This window comes from Rousettus aegyptiacus, unplaced genomic scaffold, assembly GCF_014176215.1.
Source record: "Rousettus aegyptiacus isolate mRouAeg1 unplaced genomic scaffold, mRouAeg1.p scaffold_m13_p_8, whole genome shotgun sequence".
In the NCBI taxonomy this organism is placed as follows: domain Eukaryota; kingdom Metazoa; phylum Chordata; class Mammalia; order Chiroptera; family Pteropodidae; genus Rousettus; species Rousettus aegyptiacus.
The window spans coordinates 75,013,945-75,033,734 of record NW_023416311.1 but is presented as its reverse complement, the minus strand read 5'-3'; the positions used below and the strand labels follow the sequence as shown (position 1 = coordinate 75,033,734).

The 19,790-nt window shown below is 33.8% G+C and overlaps 1 protein-coding gene and 1 pseudogene across 2 annotated transcripts in view; one reads left to right on the top strand and one right to left on the bottom strand.

The window, feature by feature from the left end:
* Positions 1–1,002: 1,002 nt before the first annotated feature.
* TRIM23 (tripartite motif containing 23) overlaps positions 1,003–19,790 on the bottom strand; it is a 29,879-nt gene continuing 11,091 nt past the window's right edge. Inside the window, exons 6-11 of one of the 2 annotated variants that reach the window (XM_016136227.2) lie at positions 17,190–17,405; positions 13,082–13,216; positions 7,331–7,460; positions 6,680–6,790; positions 5,340–5,464; positions 1,003–3,259 (exon numbers count right to left, since the gene is read on the bottom strand). In XM_016136227.2, coding sequence (XP_015991713.2) covers positions 3,080–3,259; positions 5,340–5,464; positions 6,680–6,790; positions 7,331–7,460; positions 13,082–13,216; positions 17,190–17,405 — 897 coding nt within the window. In that variant the 3' untranslated portion in view covers positions 1,003–3,079. Of the gene's footprint in view, positions 3,260–5,339; positions 5,465–6,679; positions 6,791–7,330; positions 7,461–12,767; positions 12,848–13,081; positions 13,217–17,189; positions 17,406–19,790 lie in introns of those variants that run through there. The other variant, XM_016136228.2, reaches the window with a different exon arrangement.
* LOC118607663 lies at positions 4,047–4,164 on the top strand (annotated as a pseudogene).

The window sequence follows — 19,790 nt, the reverse complement described above, 5'->3', positions numbered from 1 at the left end:
TTGGAATTCCACAAAATCTTATGTGATACTTTAAAATTGTGTCCTTTTAAGAAGTAGAACATAAAGTTGGACATAAAATGACTTTTCACTGTGACATTTACCTTTTCTTCCTAATTTTAGGTGTTGAGATTTATCTGCCTAGCAATTTATTCATTCCTAAAAGCTTAAAACTAAATTTTTGGTTAATACTGCCACCAAGTGGTGTTGATGCCCCATTCCCCTCAAAATATAATTATTTTGCTTTGAGTAAAAATCGTATTTGATTAATGAATTTTTCCATTCCATTTCACAAATTTAACATAATCTGTAAACCTAAACACATAAATTGCCAGATGTCTTTTTTTAAGGATGTTTTCAATTATTAGCAAGGTACCATCTGATATGTATTCATTAGTCCGTTTCACTAATTCATTTAGGGGAAAAGTACAGTTATCTTCTTCTCTGTTGCTCTTTCTCAAATTGAGATGTATCTCAATGTTACATAAAATGCTTTCTTGTCTATGGTCATGCCACCCTGAATGTGCCCGATCTCATCTGATCTCAGAAGCTAGGTAGGTCGAGCCTGGTTAGTATCTGGATGGGAAACCTAGGAATACCAGGTGCTGTAGGCATTAAAAAAAAAATAAGTCTTTCTCTTAGAAATATTACTTCATAGGCTACAGCTAAGTTTTCCAAGCCATTTTCTAAAAACGGTTATTTAAAATGCTATTTCTCAAATGAAACAGGTTAAATTTAAAATTTTTAAAGCAACAGATTTTGTTCAATGCAAAATTTAAGCTCTTTCAAAACACATAATACTCATTTAAATGAGACAAACTGCAAATACAGAATATTATTTCTAAATCTTAAACTGCATCTGAAATTTGACATGAGTCCCTACCAAATTTTGTTTTATTGTTTCTCTTAACCACAGCACAAATATTACTTTTTAAATTGGTTACTAGTACTACTACTAGATAGATGATTCAAGAAACAGAATTTTTAAAATAATGATAGGACTTCTTTAAAATGATTTTAACATTTTATTGCTGTCTATTCTGACCATATGTGGAATGCAAATAATGGCTTCTGATAATTATAAAGCATTCTGGAATTACAGACCAGGGCTATACACTTGAAAAACCTGCTTTACATAAATCATACAGTAATATTTAGGGTTTCCTTTCACACAGAAATTTAGAGCTAGATATTTAAAATGTCTCTCATTCTTAAATTTGACATTTCCCAGAGGGAACTAGTACAACCATTAACATGATTAGTGAAAGAATACAACCATAAATAGTAATAACAGCCTGAGAAAAATATTTCTTTAAAAAAAAGACACACACAAACACTACTATTATACATTATAATCAGGTCTAAGCACAATTTTTAAATTGTGTTTAGTAATGTGCTAAGAACGTGAATTACAAAGTTTAACAAAATTGGGTGAAATAAACAATATACAAGGATAACAAGTTTACATGTTAGTTCTCAACCTAGAAGAGAAAAGAGTTCAAGGGCTCACAGGCAAATATAACACCATTTTTATTTTTCAAGTTACTGCAATCAGTCAAATAATTTAAAAGTATTATATGCACAAACTACACCTGTAATAGCATGACCTTTTAGTTGAAAAATAAAGGACGATATATTTACTTATTTACACATTGCCCATAACACTGGACCTTTTTTTAGATGCTTTGTTTTCTGAAAGTTCTGTTTTTAAACAAACAAATATACATTTGAAGAGACTAATAACTCCACCTAAAAGTCCCATCTTGTCATCACATATCAATATCCTGATAGTAGTTTCCAACTAAGATTTAGGATTCAACCTCATCCTAAAATATAAAAAGTATTTTTAAAAAACCATAAAATCCAATCTATGTTTAAATATAATAAGTTGTACTGCCATAATAAGGGAGTATCCTTAAAAAAATGAAAAACAGTAAAGAGCACAAAATTTTTAAACTTTTACCCTCAACAATGCATAATTTAATGTAATGTAAACTTTTAGAACGTTTCTTCTTTTCCTGCCTTAGACCTGTTCTTTTAAATAACTTTCAAGGCCTTGTCATGAAGAGCCTTGATCATGTTTGGTCAAGATAAATGCACTTAGTTTAGGAAAACATTTTAAAGTAATTGATGTAATAATCTTTCCTTGCTGTTTAAACATCTCTTAAGGGTGAAAGTAGTTTTCTACTTAGATCTCTTATGTAAAGCCAACCCTGGTTCTGTGTTTAACTTAATACATTTCACGTATAGTCACTGTCACTACAGGTGCAATATTATTTTTAAAAGAAACACTACTAAGTACTTTAAATATGTTGAAAAAATAGACCAATTTAAAGCTCTGACGTAGGAAATAATACAACCAAGGTCAGCCCTGGAAATGGGTCTTTCATAAGTGAAGATCAGCTAGAACATAACTGATTTCACAGTTTTATTAATTGTTCTGACAATCAGCCCTAGTTAGATAACATTTTATTCTGACTCACTGGGTTTTATACAAAATGCTTTAGGAGTAAGTTTTAATAAAACACTTTATAAAGTTAATTATCTATATAGCTTATAGTCTTAGCATTAAAGGTGTTCTGTTATACTTAAAGACAAAAGTAATTCTATTACCCAAAGATGCAATTTGTGGATTCTGTTTCATTAAGTCACTGTTGTTTTACTACTAATTACTGCCAAAATTCAGTGAAAAGGCAAGTTAAAGAAGCTATGCTTCACTTACTCGACACAGAGGTTCCATTAGGCACTCAGTTGGCTATAAGAAACCTTCCCCTACCCTTTCTCTGTAACTACTTCTCAAATATGTGTCAAAATAATCTGAAAAACTTAAATAACAAATGTATATTTTTAAAAAATGTATACTCAAGGAAACCCTATTTAATCCAATTTAATCTGCTCAATCAGAATTTAAATTTCACTACAGAATAATTTTTTATAAAGCAATATTGTACCGAATTCCCAATCCAAGATTCCTTTTATATACATATCCTAAATTAACTATCTTTGAGATATAGAATGTCTTACAACATATGTGCAAAATAACTCTTAACCGCAAAACTTTAAACAACTGTTGCATTTAAAATCAAGCAACATCCAATACTCCAGCAGCCACAAGTTGCCGTGAGAGCCAGTCCAACCCTTCATACAGTCCCATACCACTTCGAGCATCACAGCCCTGGATGTACCAGCTACGGCCACAGCACAGCTTATGAAGACTGAGAAGTTCAGTGATTTCTTCTACTGACACAGCTCCAGCAACATCCTGAAAGATACATTTTTAAACCAGTCCATCAATATCATTTTTCTAATTTACTATTTGTATAGAATTCTGTTAGTACCATTCTAACAGAAGCCTAAGCTAAAGTTAAAACCTGGAGTCACTTTCAGTGATTATTCTGAGATTAATAAAAATAGGAAAACTTCGAGTTTTGGTTAAATCGTTTACTTATTTATAACATATATAGTTTGTAAGAATAGCCTTATAATAAAATCAATAAAGGCCATGCAACTTGAATGATACTGCTTGAGTCAATATAAGGTATCAATTTAAAAGAAAAACTAACATGTATATCATAAAAAATGGCTTATATAATGAAATTTATTAAACTCTTATCCCAAATATCCCTACTTCCCAGAAGCAATCACCAGTAATAATATCTCATATTTTTCCAGAAAATTTCTTGGCGATAAGAATCTTTCCATTATCGGAACAGATTTTCCACATTATTTTTAACATCTGAATTGCATTCCACTGTGTAGGTGCAAGATAATTTCTTTACTAGGCCTATGCTAAAGATTTAGATTGAAGTTGTGGGCTTTAAGTTGTGGGCTTATGTGCTATAACATTTACACACACACACACACACACATACATATATACACACACACACATACACAAACGTGTGTACATATATATATTTTCCTTTTTTTTAAAAGATATACATCTGCAAAAGTATCTGCAGAGTAACTTTAGGATATTAGTCTGCAGGATGTATTACTAGAGGTAGGATTGCAAGGTAAAAGGGTATATGCATCTAAAACTTAGACAAATCTACAGCCATGCCACCCTGAACGTCCCAATCTCATCTAATCTCTGAAGCTAAGCAGGGTTTGGTCTGGTTAGTACTTGGATGGGAGACCACTTCAGAATACCAGGTGCTGTAGGCTTTAACAAACAAACAAACAAATAAATAAAATTTGGACAGATTATTGTCATATTGCTAAGAAAATGTCTCAGTTTGATAACCACACCAACAGTGTATGTGAGCGGAGGGTTATCAAAGATTTTTGTCTTAAACAATATGATAGTTGGCAAATGATATTTCACTTTGTCTATCTTCATGTCTTTAATCCTAAGTACAGTGAAGTGTATTCACTTGTTTTTTAATTAAGGGGGAAATCTTTTATTCCTCATCCTATTCTTCCTCCTTATAACATCTATTGCACTAAAACATTCTCATCCTCCTAGAAACTTAGGCTCGAGATCTAGGGATCTTCCACTGCTCCCTGTCCTTCACCATCCTCCCCATACGGTCACCAAATTGCTACAATTCTACCTTCATAAAATGTCTTCAGTCTGCTTCCACCTATCTATTCCTCTAGTGCAGGATCTTGTTAACTCTTTCACTTAAATTACTGCAGCAATTTCTTTCATCTCCATCTCTATTCCTTCCCCTGTACACGATTAATTCTACATCCTAGCCCCAGGATTAGTGTTAAAACATTGACATGATCTTATCACCAACTAGTCCAAAAACCTTTTGATGGTTCTCCTTTGCTCACAGAATAAAACCTAAATTTCTCAGTCTGGCCCTGTCAGGCCTTTACAATGTGGCCTTATCTGTTATTCTAGATTTTCTTCATCTTCTACCTGCCCCTCACATAAGAGATCTGCTTGATGCTCCCTAAAAATACTCATGCTTTTATTTTCTCTGCCTGCAATGTTTTTTCCTTCACATACTGACTTAAAGACATCCATAATTTCAACTCAAATCCTATTTTTTTTAAATCTTAAAAATGTCACCTTTAGAACTAATTTCCTATAATACTTTGTTAATATTATTGCAGCTACTTACCATTTTTATTTGGATTAGAATATCATGTATAATCACTTACATGTTCATCTACATACATGGGACTTTCTGGTGAGCATCAACTATTTTATTTCCTTTTGTACACTCCAAGGTATGAAAGCACAGCACTTACTACATAAATTGCACTCCAAATATACAGCAAAAACTTTATAAATATCTACTAATTATTTCTCTTTTGAAATCTTTCCGGCTACCTTATTTTATGGAATGCACAAAACTACTAAAATAAATATTCTTAAATACAAATACCTGTTTGTTAGCAAAAATCAGGAGCAAAGCATCTCGGAGTTCTTTTTCCGTTAACAATTTTGCAAGTTCACTGTGTGCTTCACTAATTCTGTCTCTATGACTGCTATCAACAACAAATACAACAGCTACCAAAAAAAAAAACATTCAATTAGTCATCGCTTAAGTTTCGGTAAATAGACCAAACAGTTTAAGGTTCTCATTATTATATTATGGGTAGTTAGTCTACTACCACTATTTTCACAGAAAGGCTGTCTATTATTATAGGAGCACCTAGCAATAATTAATGGTATGATCTCAAGTAGTTCACGTAACTTTTCAGCTTTCATTTCCCTATCACAGGATTTGTAACACATGCTTTACCAAATAAACACAAGTTGCTGTGTATGCCAATATTTTCTCTTAATGAATGAAAATGTACCTCTCATAATCTACCTACTGATGCTACTTATTCTTTGATTATTACTTCTTTTACCAAAAGATAGTCCTTTAAAAATAAATAAATCATCATTTTCATCTCCCCAAACTATTCTCTTTAGGTACGTAGCACAGTACTTTCCACATAGATTGTACTCGAAATACACAGCGGAAACTTCATAATTATCTATTGAATTGATAATCTTTTGAAATCTTTCCAGCTTCTTTATGGTAGCTAAACATCCCCAGACTTTCAATCATTCTTCATAATCAAAATTTCATTTTTTCCCGCATTAGCCACTGGCTAAACTCACTATCAAAAATCCCCAAATAAAAATAATTATCTAGTCTCGTTTCTAGGTGGAAAGGAGGATGACAGGTGGCATAAATGTAAGCTTCATGTTGGGATACAGGAAAGCAAAGAATGGGGCCCAAATGTTAATACTAGGTTAACTATATGCAATATAACACAGTTTGGTCAAAAGCAAACCACTGAAGGTTGTCCCACAGATAACAACTGAGAGTGGAAACAGAGCTATTGAGATATAATAGGATAAATGTTCAATCGAACAACAGAACCTTACACTACGAATTCTATTATACTCCCCAATATTGCCAGCAATTACTCATATGAACATTAATTATATACTTTAACTATTAAGAGCAGCAAGAGATAAGTACTGTTAATTGCCCACATATCTAAGTATTGTTTTTATGCTACAATTACAGTTTTTCATGAAATAAACCGAAGTACATATCCCAGTCTTTCCACTTTCATTTTTTTAATAATGTGGGGCTGGCTACCAATATTTAGGGGGCAAGTCAGTATTTAATCAATGCTTAAATATCAGCTTTACTAAAATCAATATACTAAAAACTGGCATCCTAAAAATCTGAAAAATTAAGATGTCATTTTTCCCACTTACCTTGGGTATTGAGGTAATAATGTTTCCACAATGGTCTTAATTTGTGTTTTCCACCAACATCCCAAATAGTGAACTTTAGATTTTTATATTCTACAGTTTCCACATTAAAACCTATTTTTTAAAAAAGTTACTTTAATAACTGAACTTATCATATTTATAGTGAGTGATACACCAAACACAAGTCAACCTCCTGTTTATAACTATGACTTACAAATTATCTTCATACAGCAAATATCTACTGCTGACCAACCAACCCCACTCCTAATAAACCTACATAAAGAATGTGTACCTTTATCAGCTGTCAGCCCTGTGAGGCTCCACCAGTGTCCTTAGGACCCTGAAACCCAGGTACCTGCCAACTCTGCACTACTCCCACCCCCTCACCCCTAACGCTCGGCCAGGGTATTTAGTCCTTTATTCCTTTCAACTGTCCCACCAATTATCTGTTCCTACTTTCTATCCCACCATCCACATTTCATTCCAATAGCTCTGAATCTTGCATTTTTCCTCTAAACTGCCAGTGTCTTAGAGACAGAAAAAAAGTCTATCTCCGTGCCAGACTGGCATAAAATAAAACCCCAGGAAGTCACCTATAAGCTAAGGTTTGTCTATAAAATGTCCATTAAGGTAAAAAGCAATACTCATACTTACCAATTGTTGGAATAGGCTGCATAAATTCATCCTGTTTTAACTTAAACAAAATAGTAGTTTTCCCGGCTCCATCTAATCCTAATGTAACAACTCGAATTTCCATTTTTGGTCCAATGTGAACTCTATTGTCCTAAAATTTAAAGAAAAAAAAAATTTAATCTTTTAATTTTGACATGAAGTTAAAAAGCATTAGGATTTATACTTTTATTTATAAAATGTCTTTGTTAATTATTACTTTCTCTCCTACTTATTCCTCAACCCACTGAAATGAGTTGTATTCCCTAAAATACTCTGAATCTGATCTTCTCAGAGAGAATCACTCCTTATTGCAAATCCCTTAGTAAAACTGACTACTTTGTTTTGGTAAAAAAAAACAAAACAAAACAAAACAAAAAAACAAACAAAAAACCCAAAAACACTTAATTTCCCCAGATTTTCTAGCTCAACGAATCTTCTTTAAGGTTTTTATGCTGTGCTAAATATATTATTAATTAAAAATGAAAATTGCTGTTCACTTCCCAGAAACATCCAGTTAATTTCATGTATATCTCTCTATTTTCCTATGCACACACTGGTTAATATACAAACAAGACAAATACACTTTTAAAAATTGAATTAAAAAACCATACTCTGCAACTAACTTTTATACTCAACAGTATATTATGGAATCCTTTTCATTTCAAAACATAAAGACTTATCTTTTTCTTTCAACTGCTTCATTATATTCTATGAACCACAATTTAACCAATTCCCAACTGACAGATAGTAGGTCATCTCTGAATTTTTTATATTACAAATAATGAACATACTTACAATGAACATACTAGTAGATATTAATTACTAACAGCATGACCTCTCTGCTTCACTTTCCTCATCTATAACTTGAGGATAAAAATAGTACCAAACTTATACAATTTTTGCAAGAATCAGTTTTTAAAAATTCACATAAAACTGCTCACAACAGCTCCTAGCATATGATAAGTACTTTTTAAGTGTCAGCAATTATCATTTTGCCTCCTCATTTGAGCACTCTTTTCTTGGCTTTTATGATTCAAAATGTTCCTGGTTTTCATCCTTCCTTTTTTGGATGCTCCCTCTCATTTTCCTTTTATCTACCTCTTAAATGTTGGTATTTTTGGGAATCTGTATGAGGCCTGCTTCTCATTCTACATGTTCTCATTTACTCCACATACTTCACTTACTATCCATATGATGATGGTTCAAAATCTACACTTCAGTTCAGTCCTAAGCCTTGGAAATAAAAAGTATATATGAACCAGAATGCCTTTGCAAGAACTTGAGAGACCAGTTGAGAAGCTAAAACACCCAGGCCAACATAAAAGCAAAAAGGGATTCCAACAAAAGGGGTAGGAAAATTCACAGATTTCTGCACACATATCTATGTCTCTGCCCCTACATGGCAACAACATGGTGCAACCAGGAGGGAAACTCCCATACCAGCTGCCTTCTTTGGAGCAGAAACAAAAGATGGACTGAGTGTCCAAAGTTGTGGCTTATCTGGGGGCTGCCCTAAATATTGGTTTCTGTCTCACCTGACGTGGACCTCTTAGGGACCAGAGGCATTTGAAAACCACTTGAAACACAGGCAAGAACATGCCACATTGGAACACAGGGAGACACCATGGGGAGCAAGAGATTACTAGACTCAGAAAATGTAGGGACAAGGTGCTTAGAGAATTTAAGATAAGTAAAAGCACACACACAAGCCCAGAGAAGATATATCCTAGAAAAGGTTTGAAAAGTCCAAGAATCTCAACTGAACTGATCGGTGAAGGTCTTCCCAGGCTCGAAGCCAGTTCATAAAGATTAGGAGATGTGGATGTTTCTTCAAATGCCCAAATCTCAACAAAATATCATGAGGTATACAAAGAAACAGAAAACATGACCCAATTGAAGGAACAAAAAATTCTAAAAACTGACTTTGGAAAAAAAACAGATCTATGAGCTTCCATACTAAGAATTTAAAATACCTATTATGGAAATGCTCAATAAGCTAAAAGAAATATAGACAAGTAATTAATTCAGGAAAGCAAAGAATGCACAAAATGAGCACATCGGCAAAGAAACTCCAAAAAAAAAAAAAAAAAACTAAAATTCTGAAGCTGAAAATACAACAACTGCATTGAAAAAGTTTACTAAAGAGTTTGAACAGTAGACTTCACGAGGCAAAAGAAAGAATCAGCAAATTTGAATGCAAGTCACTTGAACTCATCAAGTTTGAGAAAAGAGAACTGAGTGAAGAAAAGTAAAAAGAACTGAAGTGATTTGTGGGACACTAGCAAGAAGACCAATATATACATTGTGAGAGTACCAGAAGAATAGAAAGAAAGAAAGGGACAGAGAGCGCTTACCTGAAAAAATAATGGCTGAAAATTTCCCAATCTGAGGAGAGAAATGGACATAAAAATTCTAACTCAACGCATTTCAACTCGGATAAACCCGGAGATCCACAACGAGTACACTATAATCAAACTGTCAAAAGTCAAAGACAAAGAATCTTAAAAGCAACAAGACCAAAGTGACTCATCACATACAAGAGAAATTCCATAAGATAATCAGCCAATTTCTCAGCAGAAACTCTGCAGGCCAGAAAGGTGTAGGAGGATATATTCAAAGTGCTGAAAGAAAAAAAAAAGCTGTCAACCAAGAATGCTATATGTAAATGTCCTTCAAAAATGAAGGAAAAAATGACGTTTTCAGAAAAACAAAAGCTGAGGGAGTCATTACCATTTGACCCCTGTTCTACAAGAAATGCTGAAGAGGTCCTTCAAGTTAAAACAAAAGGACACTAGAAAGGAACACAAAGCATTATGAAATAATAAAGTTGTAAAGGTAAATACATGAAAAAATAGTAACCTGTATTATTGTAATTTGGGTCATAAATTTAATTTTTATAGAACTGAAATAACAAAAATATTTTTTAAACTATTAAGGCTCTGTTAATAGGTATCCAACATATAAAGATGTAATTCGTGACATGAATAACAAAGTATAGGGGGTGAAATAAGGTTTTAGCATGCAATTGCAGTGAGTACAAAATAGAATGTTATAACTAAGATATTTTATGTAATTATAATAGCAAACACAAAAAAAAATCCATAGAATATACATAAAAAGAAACTAGAAGGGAATCAAAACATGTCACCACAAAATAAAACACAAAAGAAAGCAGTAAGAGGGGAAAGAAGAGACAAAAAAAGCTACAAGATAACACAGAAAACAATTTACAAAATGGCAATTACCTATTAATAATTACTTTAAATAAAAATGGATTTAACTCCCAATCGAAAGACAAAGTTTGACTAACTGGATTTAAAAAAAAATAGATCCAACAATATGCTGTCTACGAGATACTTACTTTATATCTAATGACACACGTAGGCTCAAAGTGAAAGGATGGAAAAAGATACACCATGCAAATCATACCCAAAAGAGAGCAGGAATGGTGATCTTAACCATTAGACAAAATAGACTTTAAGTTAGAAACCACTATAAGAGACAAAGAAGGTCATTATTATATAATAAGAAAAGGGCAACTTGATAAAGATATAAAAATTATAAATAATTAGATTATAAATATATGGATTAATGCCCTAAAAACGAGACCTAAAACTAAAACTCATAAAAGAAAGTATAGGGGAAAGCTTCATGACATTAGATTTGGCAATGATTTCCTGAATATGACACTAAAAGTGTACACTTAGCAAAAGCAAAAACAGACAAATAGGACAGTAACAATCTTAAAAATTTTTGCGAAACGAAGGACAATCAAAAAAAAGCAACCTAGGTTTTGGGAAAAAATATTTGCAAATCAGAAGAAAATATTTGCAAATCATTTCTGATAAAGTATTTACATCCAGAATGTGTGAAGAACTACAATTCAACAACAAAAAGTCAACTCAAAAAATGGGCAAAGGACTTACATTAAATTTCCCCTAAGAAGATATAAGATAGTCAAAAAACATATGAAAAGATGCTCAACATCACTAATCATTAGAGAAATGCAAACCAAACCACAGAGAGATATCACCACACACCAATTAGGATGGCGACTATCAAAAAAATAAAAATAAAAGCCACACACACACAAAAAATTATTGTTAGTAAAAATGTAGAAAAACTCAAACCCTGGTGCACTGCCGGTGGGATTATAATACAATGCAACTACTATGGAAAACAATTTGCCATTTTCTCAGAATATTAAAAATAGAACTAACACATGATCCAGCAATTCCACTTCTGGATATATATCCAAAAGAATTGAAAACAAGGTCTCAAAGAAATAACTGGAGACCCATATTCATAGCAGCACTATTCACAATAGCCAAGAGGTAGAAGTAACCCTAATGTCCTTTGAAGACTGAATGGATAAACAAAATGCGGTACATACAAACAATGTAATATTTAGCCTTAAAATGGAAGGAAATTCTGTCTCGACATACATGACGAAAATGCTATGACATACATGAACTTTTGAGGACATTATGCTAACTGAAATAAGCCAGTCAAAAAAAGACAAACAGTGTATGATTCTAATTACATGAGATATTTAGAGTTGTCAAAATCAAAGAAACAGAAAGTAGAATGGTGGTCACCAGGAGCTGGTAAGGTAGGAGGAAATGGAAGTTACTGTTAATAAGGCATAGTATTTCAGTTTTCAAGAGGAAACATTTCTGGAGATCTGTTTTGCACAATATGAATATACTTAACAATACTGAACAGTACACTTAAAAATGGTTAAGGTGATAAATTTTACATTATGTGGTTTTTGCCAAAATTAAAAAAAAAAAAATGTGGTATATCCTCACAATAAAGTATCTTGAAGCTGAAGAGGAACAGAAAATGTCAGTGTATACTGCTATGGAGATGGAGTATTGTCCAGGATATGTGCTTAAGTGAAAAGGGCAAAGTATAGAAGTATGTAAGGTATTCTACCACTAAATATAGGGAATGTTCAGATATGTAGAGAGAAATATTTCTCCATTTTTTAAAATGATGGCTAAAACTAGGAAAAAATCATAAATGGTTTTCTATGAGGAAGGGAGAGGAAAGGGTACAAGGGTCAGAGATAGAAGCTAGACTGCTCTTAATGAACCTTATTTTGTAGATTTTATTCTGGATCAAGTAAATGTTTCACATAATTATAAAACAATATTAAATTTAAAATAATACAGTCTCTAAAAATAGAAAGCAAAATGGAATCCATGAACCTTTTTAACTGAGGGGGAATCCACCTTAAAAGAAACTAAAATACATCCATTTTGTCTGGATTCTGTCTCAAAAAAAGCAACTTAAAATTTTTTTAATGATCTGGGAAATCTGAACACTAACTGGATAATGGAGAGTATTAGAAATTTATTATTAAAATTTTTAGGTGTGATAGCAGTATTCTGTTATGTTTTTAAAGAGTCCTTACCTTATAGGAATATATAGGAAAATATTTCATAGATGAAATACGATATGATGTTGGGATTTACTTCAAAATAACCTGGGAGACTGCAAATAGAAAAGGAAGTAGGGAAAGGGGAGATGAAATGAAAAGTTTTTAATTGTCAAAGTGGGTGCTTGGTACAGGAAGATTCTTTATACCCCTTTGTATTTTCCACTAATAAATTTTTTAAGTCCTATGATTCATGAATTTCTTGGCTGTCTTTCGAACTAATTATAATGGAATACAAATAATTATGATTTGTCAAAAAACAAACCTAAAAATGAAGTGCAGTACATTACCTTTGTAAAAGTCACAGGGATGCTGGCATCCAACTGAATGTGATCTGCAACCTCTGTAAACTGCTGCTGTTGTTTTTGCAATGTTTCCAGTAACCTTGTAATTTCTTGTTTTGCCAATACAACTCTACAGTCATCCTAAAAAAGAAAGTATTTCTTATAAACATGTTAAAGAAATAAGGAAAGGAGCTATCGTCAAAACAAAAAAAGCTCATTTAACATTATAGTATTCAAAGTTACTTAAATGTAAATTTGATTAGGGTAATAATAAGACATTAATAAATAATTTAAGAACTTATCAACAAAAGAATGAAGAAATAAAGTGTGGTACATTCACAGATGCAACACTATATACTACTCTATGAGAATGGGCCACAATTACATGTGATGACATGAATTTTACAAACATAATACAGAGTGTGAAAAAAGAAATAACATGATGAGTCAGTCATATTACTTGATTCCATTTATATTAATTACCAAACAGGCAAAAAAATAAGATATGCATTAGAAATCAGGATAGTTTACCCTTAGCGGGAAAAGCAGGTAGTTACTAGAAAGATGTCTGAGGCGTTCCTGGGATGCTAGTAATGTTCTGTTACTTGATCTGGGTGCTGGCTGTTATACAGTAACATCCTGTCTGAAAATTCAGCCAACTGAACAGTTATGAACACATTTCTGTATGTATATTGTACTCCTATAAAACATTTTTCAAATAATTTAAGATATACCTATATTGGTTAAAAAAAAAAAAAAAAAGACTACAGGTCAAACTGTGACAAGCCTCCCTCTCACTCTAAAGCTGCAGGTCCTTTCCTCAAAGTCGAGTCCTTTCCAGTTTCTCAAATATTATTCCAGGTATTCCATACATACGCCGAAATTGTCATCATAAGACATATCTCCCAATAATGAGAGCAGTGGTGTCGATTTTTGCTGTTGAATGTTCATATTAGGTGACAGTAATTCCATTGTTCCCATTTGCTCAGAATAAAAACCTTAAAGTCACTCACTCTTCTCTTCTCTTCTCTAATGCCCCGCATACAACCTGTCAACAAATCATATCTTATATCCAACATCTGGGCACCTCTAACCCTCACTATCCAAGCCACTATTCTCTTTCATTTGGAATGCTACAACAGCCCCCTAAACTCTGAATCCCTTCCTTCTATCTTTGCCCTCCTTCAAACTATTTTTTATACATCAGCAAAGCGATTCTTTTAACAAGTACAATCAAGTCATTCTAGTGCTCAAAACCTTACAATGGTTTCCCCACTTCAATCAGTAAAAGTTGAAGTCCTTCCAATGGCCCACAAGGCCTTCCTTATATATAATCCCTGTCCCCTCTGATTTCAGCTTCTATTACACCCCTTTCTCTTACTCTAGTCCATCCACAGTGGCCTCATGCTGTTCCTCAAAGACACCAGGAATGCTGTCTAGGGTTTTTGCTCTAACCATTTCCTCAGCTGGACTGTTCTTCCTCCCAAAAGCACTTAAACTAATTCTTTCAACTTCCTCTTTGAGTCTTTGCTCAAATCTCACCTTCTCTCACTAATGCTTACCCTATTTAATAATGCAATCTGCTGTACCTCCATACTTTTTCATATACTATATAATTTACTTTTTTAGATATGGTTACAGTTTATTGTCTGTCTTCTTGTAGGATATTAATTCTACGAGATTAAGACTTTTGCTTGCTTTGTTTACTGATATATCCCATGTACCTAGAATGTACATGACATATAGTAAGCACTCAACACATGTTTGCTAAATGAATAAACAAATCTTCACCATTCAACATCATGCCTTGAAGTTAGAGGGGAAGGATGATTAAATTTTGTTCTCAAAATTGTGCGATGTGCCATCCACTCCTCTGTTCAATTATCTCTGGCAGGAAGTTTTAAGAATATTTGTAGGGGTTAGGTTTCTGTGGCCAAAAATCAGAACGAAATTAATAGGTCTATATGAAGAATAAATCAAAGACCCTAATTTCATTAGCATTAACACAGTGAGATAATTCCACATCATTAACAATTACCAGCCACTTTGACACAATGCTTCAGAAACTCTAAAATACTTCGAAATAGTCAGGTAACTACAAATACACTTTTTAATAAAATAAATGTTAAAATTTGACATTGAAGTTTGCAACTAAATATGATTTAGAACATGATCTATTTTGATTTTGTTGTGTGGCTTGATTACTCATCTAAACAAGTATTTATTAAGCTCTTTCTGTCCAGATACAAAGAATTTCAATATATAAAGACATACAAGATGCAGCCTGTCAAGAGCTAGGACAAATACACATACTGTATCATTCAGTTTCAAGTCAGGAGACAAAAACCACAACAGTCATATAAACAGAAAGAACTTAATATAAAGAACTGTTAACAAGGTGTGGTTATAGCTACTACCCCTTGGGCTGGGGGTCTAAAGGGGAGATGCTAGAATTATTAAAACTTAGAAACTTACAAGAGGAGACCCTCGGAGCTCTGTTTGGAGCCATTAAGAGACACTGAAGAAGTCCCGTAGCTGATAGCCATGAAGCAGCTGCTGCTGCTAAGACTGCTTAAACAAAGGTTATAAGAAGCAGGGTGTGGAGTTAAACATTACTGACCCTGGAGGGGAGGTTTGCCTCCTAAAGAAATCTTAAGATAGTGGAATGTTTTACAGCCCAGAAAAGAATAGGAACTTATGTAAATGTCAGCATTCCTATGGTAATGTACATTGTGCTTTGCCATTGTACTCTGTACTTTACTATTGTACTCTGTACTTTACTATTGTTCCCTGTGCTTTACTATATTGTACCCTGTGCTTTGCTATTGTATCCAAAAACTTATATAAAGGCTGTCCTAAATAAACTCGGGGCTGCAGCAGTGACTGTATGCCCTCCTGCAGCGCTTTCCTATCTTCTTTTTTCTTAGGCTTCACCTCCCTCTTTCAGGTACTGATCGACTTTAGCCGGCTGGCTCCGGAAGAGCTCAAACTCAAAAATCTGAGGAAAATTATCTCCTCATACAAGGAGTGACTTTCACAGAAACACCGAGCAAATGAGAACCCAAAGGAAACTATCTCTGCCCTCTAGTCTTTCTCTAGCATCCCTTATTGGCTAAACTAAGATGGAGCCAGCTGGCAAAGCAGATATGTGATTTGTAGAGTTTGTCCCAGCTTTGCAAAGCAAAATACAGAAGAATAGGATTGGAGCTCAAAGACTTAAGAAATGGCAAACACATCATTATAATTCAATGTGATAAGGATTAAACATCTCAAGACTGATATGGTTATGGCCTGGCCACATTTATATAATTCTAATCAGATTATTTGCTTTTAAAGAAAAAACTCTCAAAATTTAGCTCTACAATGATTTGAAATCAACACAATTATTAGCAATATGTCAGTAAAGATAAACTGCAGCTTATTGGGAATTCCTAGAGTAATAATTAGCCTTACATAACCCATTCATGAATATAAATCCAAAATAGAAATAAGATTGACATTTTGTTAAAATAACCATAAATCTAATTTATTTAAAACGTACATCATCTGCAAACTGGGTGACAAATTGCTTATGATACCTCAACCATGAAAAAATAAAGGTTTTCTGTGACATCGAAGAACCACTGAATTAGAGAAGAGATAGGTAGTACTTGCTAGGGAGGCATCCTGCCCCCCTACCACCACAAAAAAAAAAAAAAAACAAAAAACAAAAACAAAAAAAAACAAGAACAAAGGAGGAGCTTCAAAGAATCACAAACATTTGGGCTAGACTATCAGGAAAAAGAGATAGATATAAGCCCACCAAAGAATGTACATACTTGGCAGAGAAAACAGCTTAGCATGACTGAAGAATGACAAGAAGTTAGAGAGGTTCTAGAACCCATGGTTTTACAGTGGGAAGAGCACATGAAGGGGAGGACACTGATATGGTTGGTGAAATAATTCAAGGTTAGAGACTGTGTCCTAAGGACAATGTTAATGTATGCGGTAACATTTAATAATATAAAAACATTTATTAAAGTAGTAAACTAGATTAGTGTATACATCTAGTAATTATCTACTTAACCTCACAAATCCTTTTTTAACTATGTCCTTCCGTGTTTAAACTACCTACCTGTTGTAAAGTCTTTTCACAATGAAGACAGGCTGTTGAAACCTGTGACAACAAAATTGTCATATCTTCTTGTTGCTGCCTGAGCCAAATCAATTTTTCTCGAACGTGAGCATCAACAACACTTAGAGCCATTTCTTCTTGACGACACAGAGTTTCATGTAGATCAGAAAAATAAGCTCGGACACATGACCGGGCATTCTCTGCAGTACCTGGTACCTAAGGAAATAAAAATAAGTTTTAAACAACTGTAACCATAACTAAGATTGTATATGTGAAATAATGAAAATTTAAATATCATTTATATCCTTAAAAATTCTAAGATTTATATATCCATGCTAGATTTTCCCCCTTAATCACAGCCTTTGGATATCTAACTGTTTAAATGATCTCAAGCAAAATGGAGTACTTCATCTCCAATCTCTCTCACTCCCAACCTAGTTTCCTCCATCTCAATAAATGGTAATTCCATCCTCCAGGTTGTTCAAGATAAAAACACTGGAATCATCTTTAACACTTATCTTTCATATCCCAAAACTAATCCTTCAGCAAATTCCACAGACTTCGGAATATATCCAGAATCTAATCATGCTTCAACATCTCCACCGCTATCAACCTGATCCAAGCCATTATCATTTCTCATCTGATTATAATAGTTTTCTAATTAGCCTCACTAGATCTACTCCGCCCCTACAAGGTATTCTCTACCCAGCAGCCAGACTGATCCTTTTAAAATAAGTCAGAAAGATAATCATTCTTTTTCTCAACTCTTCCATTGCTTCCCATTCCACTCAGCATAAATGCCGAAGTCCTTTATATGGGGTGTCCAAGGACAGACTCACTGAGAAAGCGACACCTGAGCAAACACCTAAAGGAGGTATGACCAGGAACCACATGAATATCTTGAGGGAGAGCATTCCTGGCAGAAAGAGCAAGTGCCTATAAGACCCTTTCAGACTTCAACTCTTGCTATGCTCCTCCTCATTCTACTCTAGCTACACTTAGCCTTCTCACCGATTCTTAAGCACACCAGGCACACAACTTCAGGCCTGTTTGCACATGTTTTTCTCTCTGCCTGAAATGCTCTCCCCAAAATATTTGCATGATTCCCTTTCTTAGCTCCTTTAGGTCTCTGTTCAATGTCTCCTTCTCAGGGAATCTGTCCTCAAATATCCCACATAAATGTGCACTCCACCCTTCCCCTTGTTTTTCTCCAAAGCACCTTATATACTGCTGCCAAAAGCAGTTTATTGTCTCTCTCCTCACAGTCGAACATAAATTCTGCAAAAGCAGAGCTTTTTGATTTGTACAGTGGTGTCTCCTCAGCCAGAACAGTGTTAAGCAGTTGGTATGTGTTCAATAATATTTCCTGAGGGAATGTATAATATTTCTAATCTAGCACAATAATATCCAAAAGAACTTTCTGTGATGAAGAACATGTTCTATATATGTGCTGTCCAATATCATAGCCATAAGTTACAGGTCCAATATCATAGCCATAAGCTACTACTTGAAGTGTACTTGAAATTCAGCTAGTGAAACTGAGGAACTAATTTTGTATTTTATTTAATTTTTAAATAATTTAATTTTGTAATTTAATTTTTAAATAATATAAACTTAGCCACATGCGGCTAAGGGCTGCTATATTTGACAGAGCTGTTCTAACATTATTCATCAATGACTTACCTTTAAATTTGATTAAAAAAAAAACATTACATGTTGTCTGCCCTTGCATTTTACATTCCCATATGAAAAGATTCTTTTCTCTATAATTCAATTTTAAAAAGCAACGACAATTACCACCTTAGTTCCTTCCTTCTCTTCAGTCAAGTTTCTTAAAAGTTAGCACACTCACTTCCCAACACCCACTTAATCTTCAGTTCACTGGAGGGTATCTCCCCTTCCTTACTTCAAAGAATAAATTCAACATGCAAATTAAACATATCACATTGGTCCCATTATCCCCTCCCAAAACTCTTCCTTCTTCACCATTAGTGCATGATGTCACCATCCACCCAGCTAGGCAAAATAGAAACCTATGCATCGTGCCTAACCCTCCAAGTTACCTAACCAATCAGTATTATTAATCAATCACTAAGAACTACCTATTCTACTTCTTCAAAATCTCAAATCCATCTTCTACTCTCCATTCTCCCCCTCCATAACATCTCTCAGCTAGATAATTTCAGCACCTCTTAATAGGTCTTCCTGCTTCCAATCTTGTTGCTCTTCCAATTCATTTTCTGCATTGAAAAGCAACCTTTCTTAATGAAAATCTGATTGTTATTCCTACCCCTTAAAGTCCAAACTCTTTAACATGGCTAACAAGATCCCACATGATTTGGCCCTTACCTCTCCAATGTCTTTTCTTGCCATGTCCTACTCAATACTCAAAGCTTCAACCACAGTGAACTGAACATTCTACAATATGTCTAATTCTCATTTCCCGGCATTTTAATCTATGCTTCCCTCTCTGGGACAACTCATGTCACACTCCACTCTTCTCCGTGACTAAATTTCTTCAAATCTCAGTTTAGATATCACATCTTCTGTGAAGTCTTACCTGACTTACGTAAATTACTGCCTCTCTCTTACATACCACCA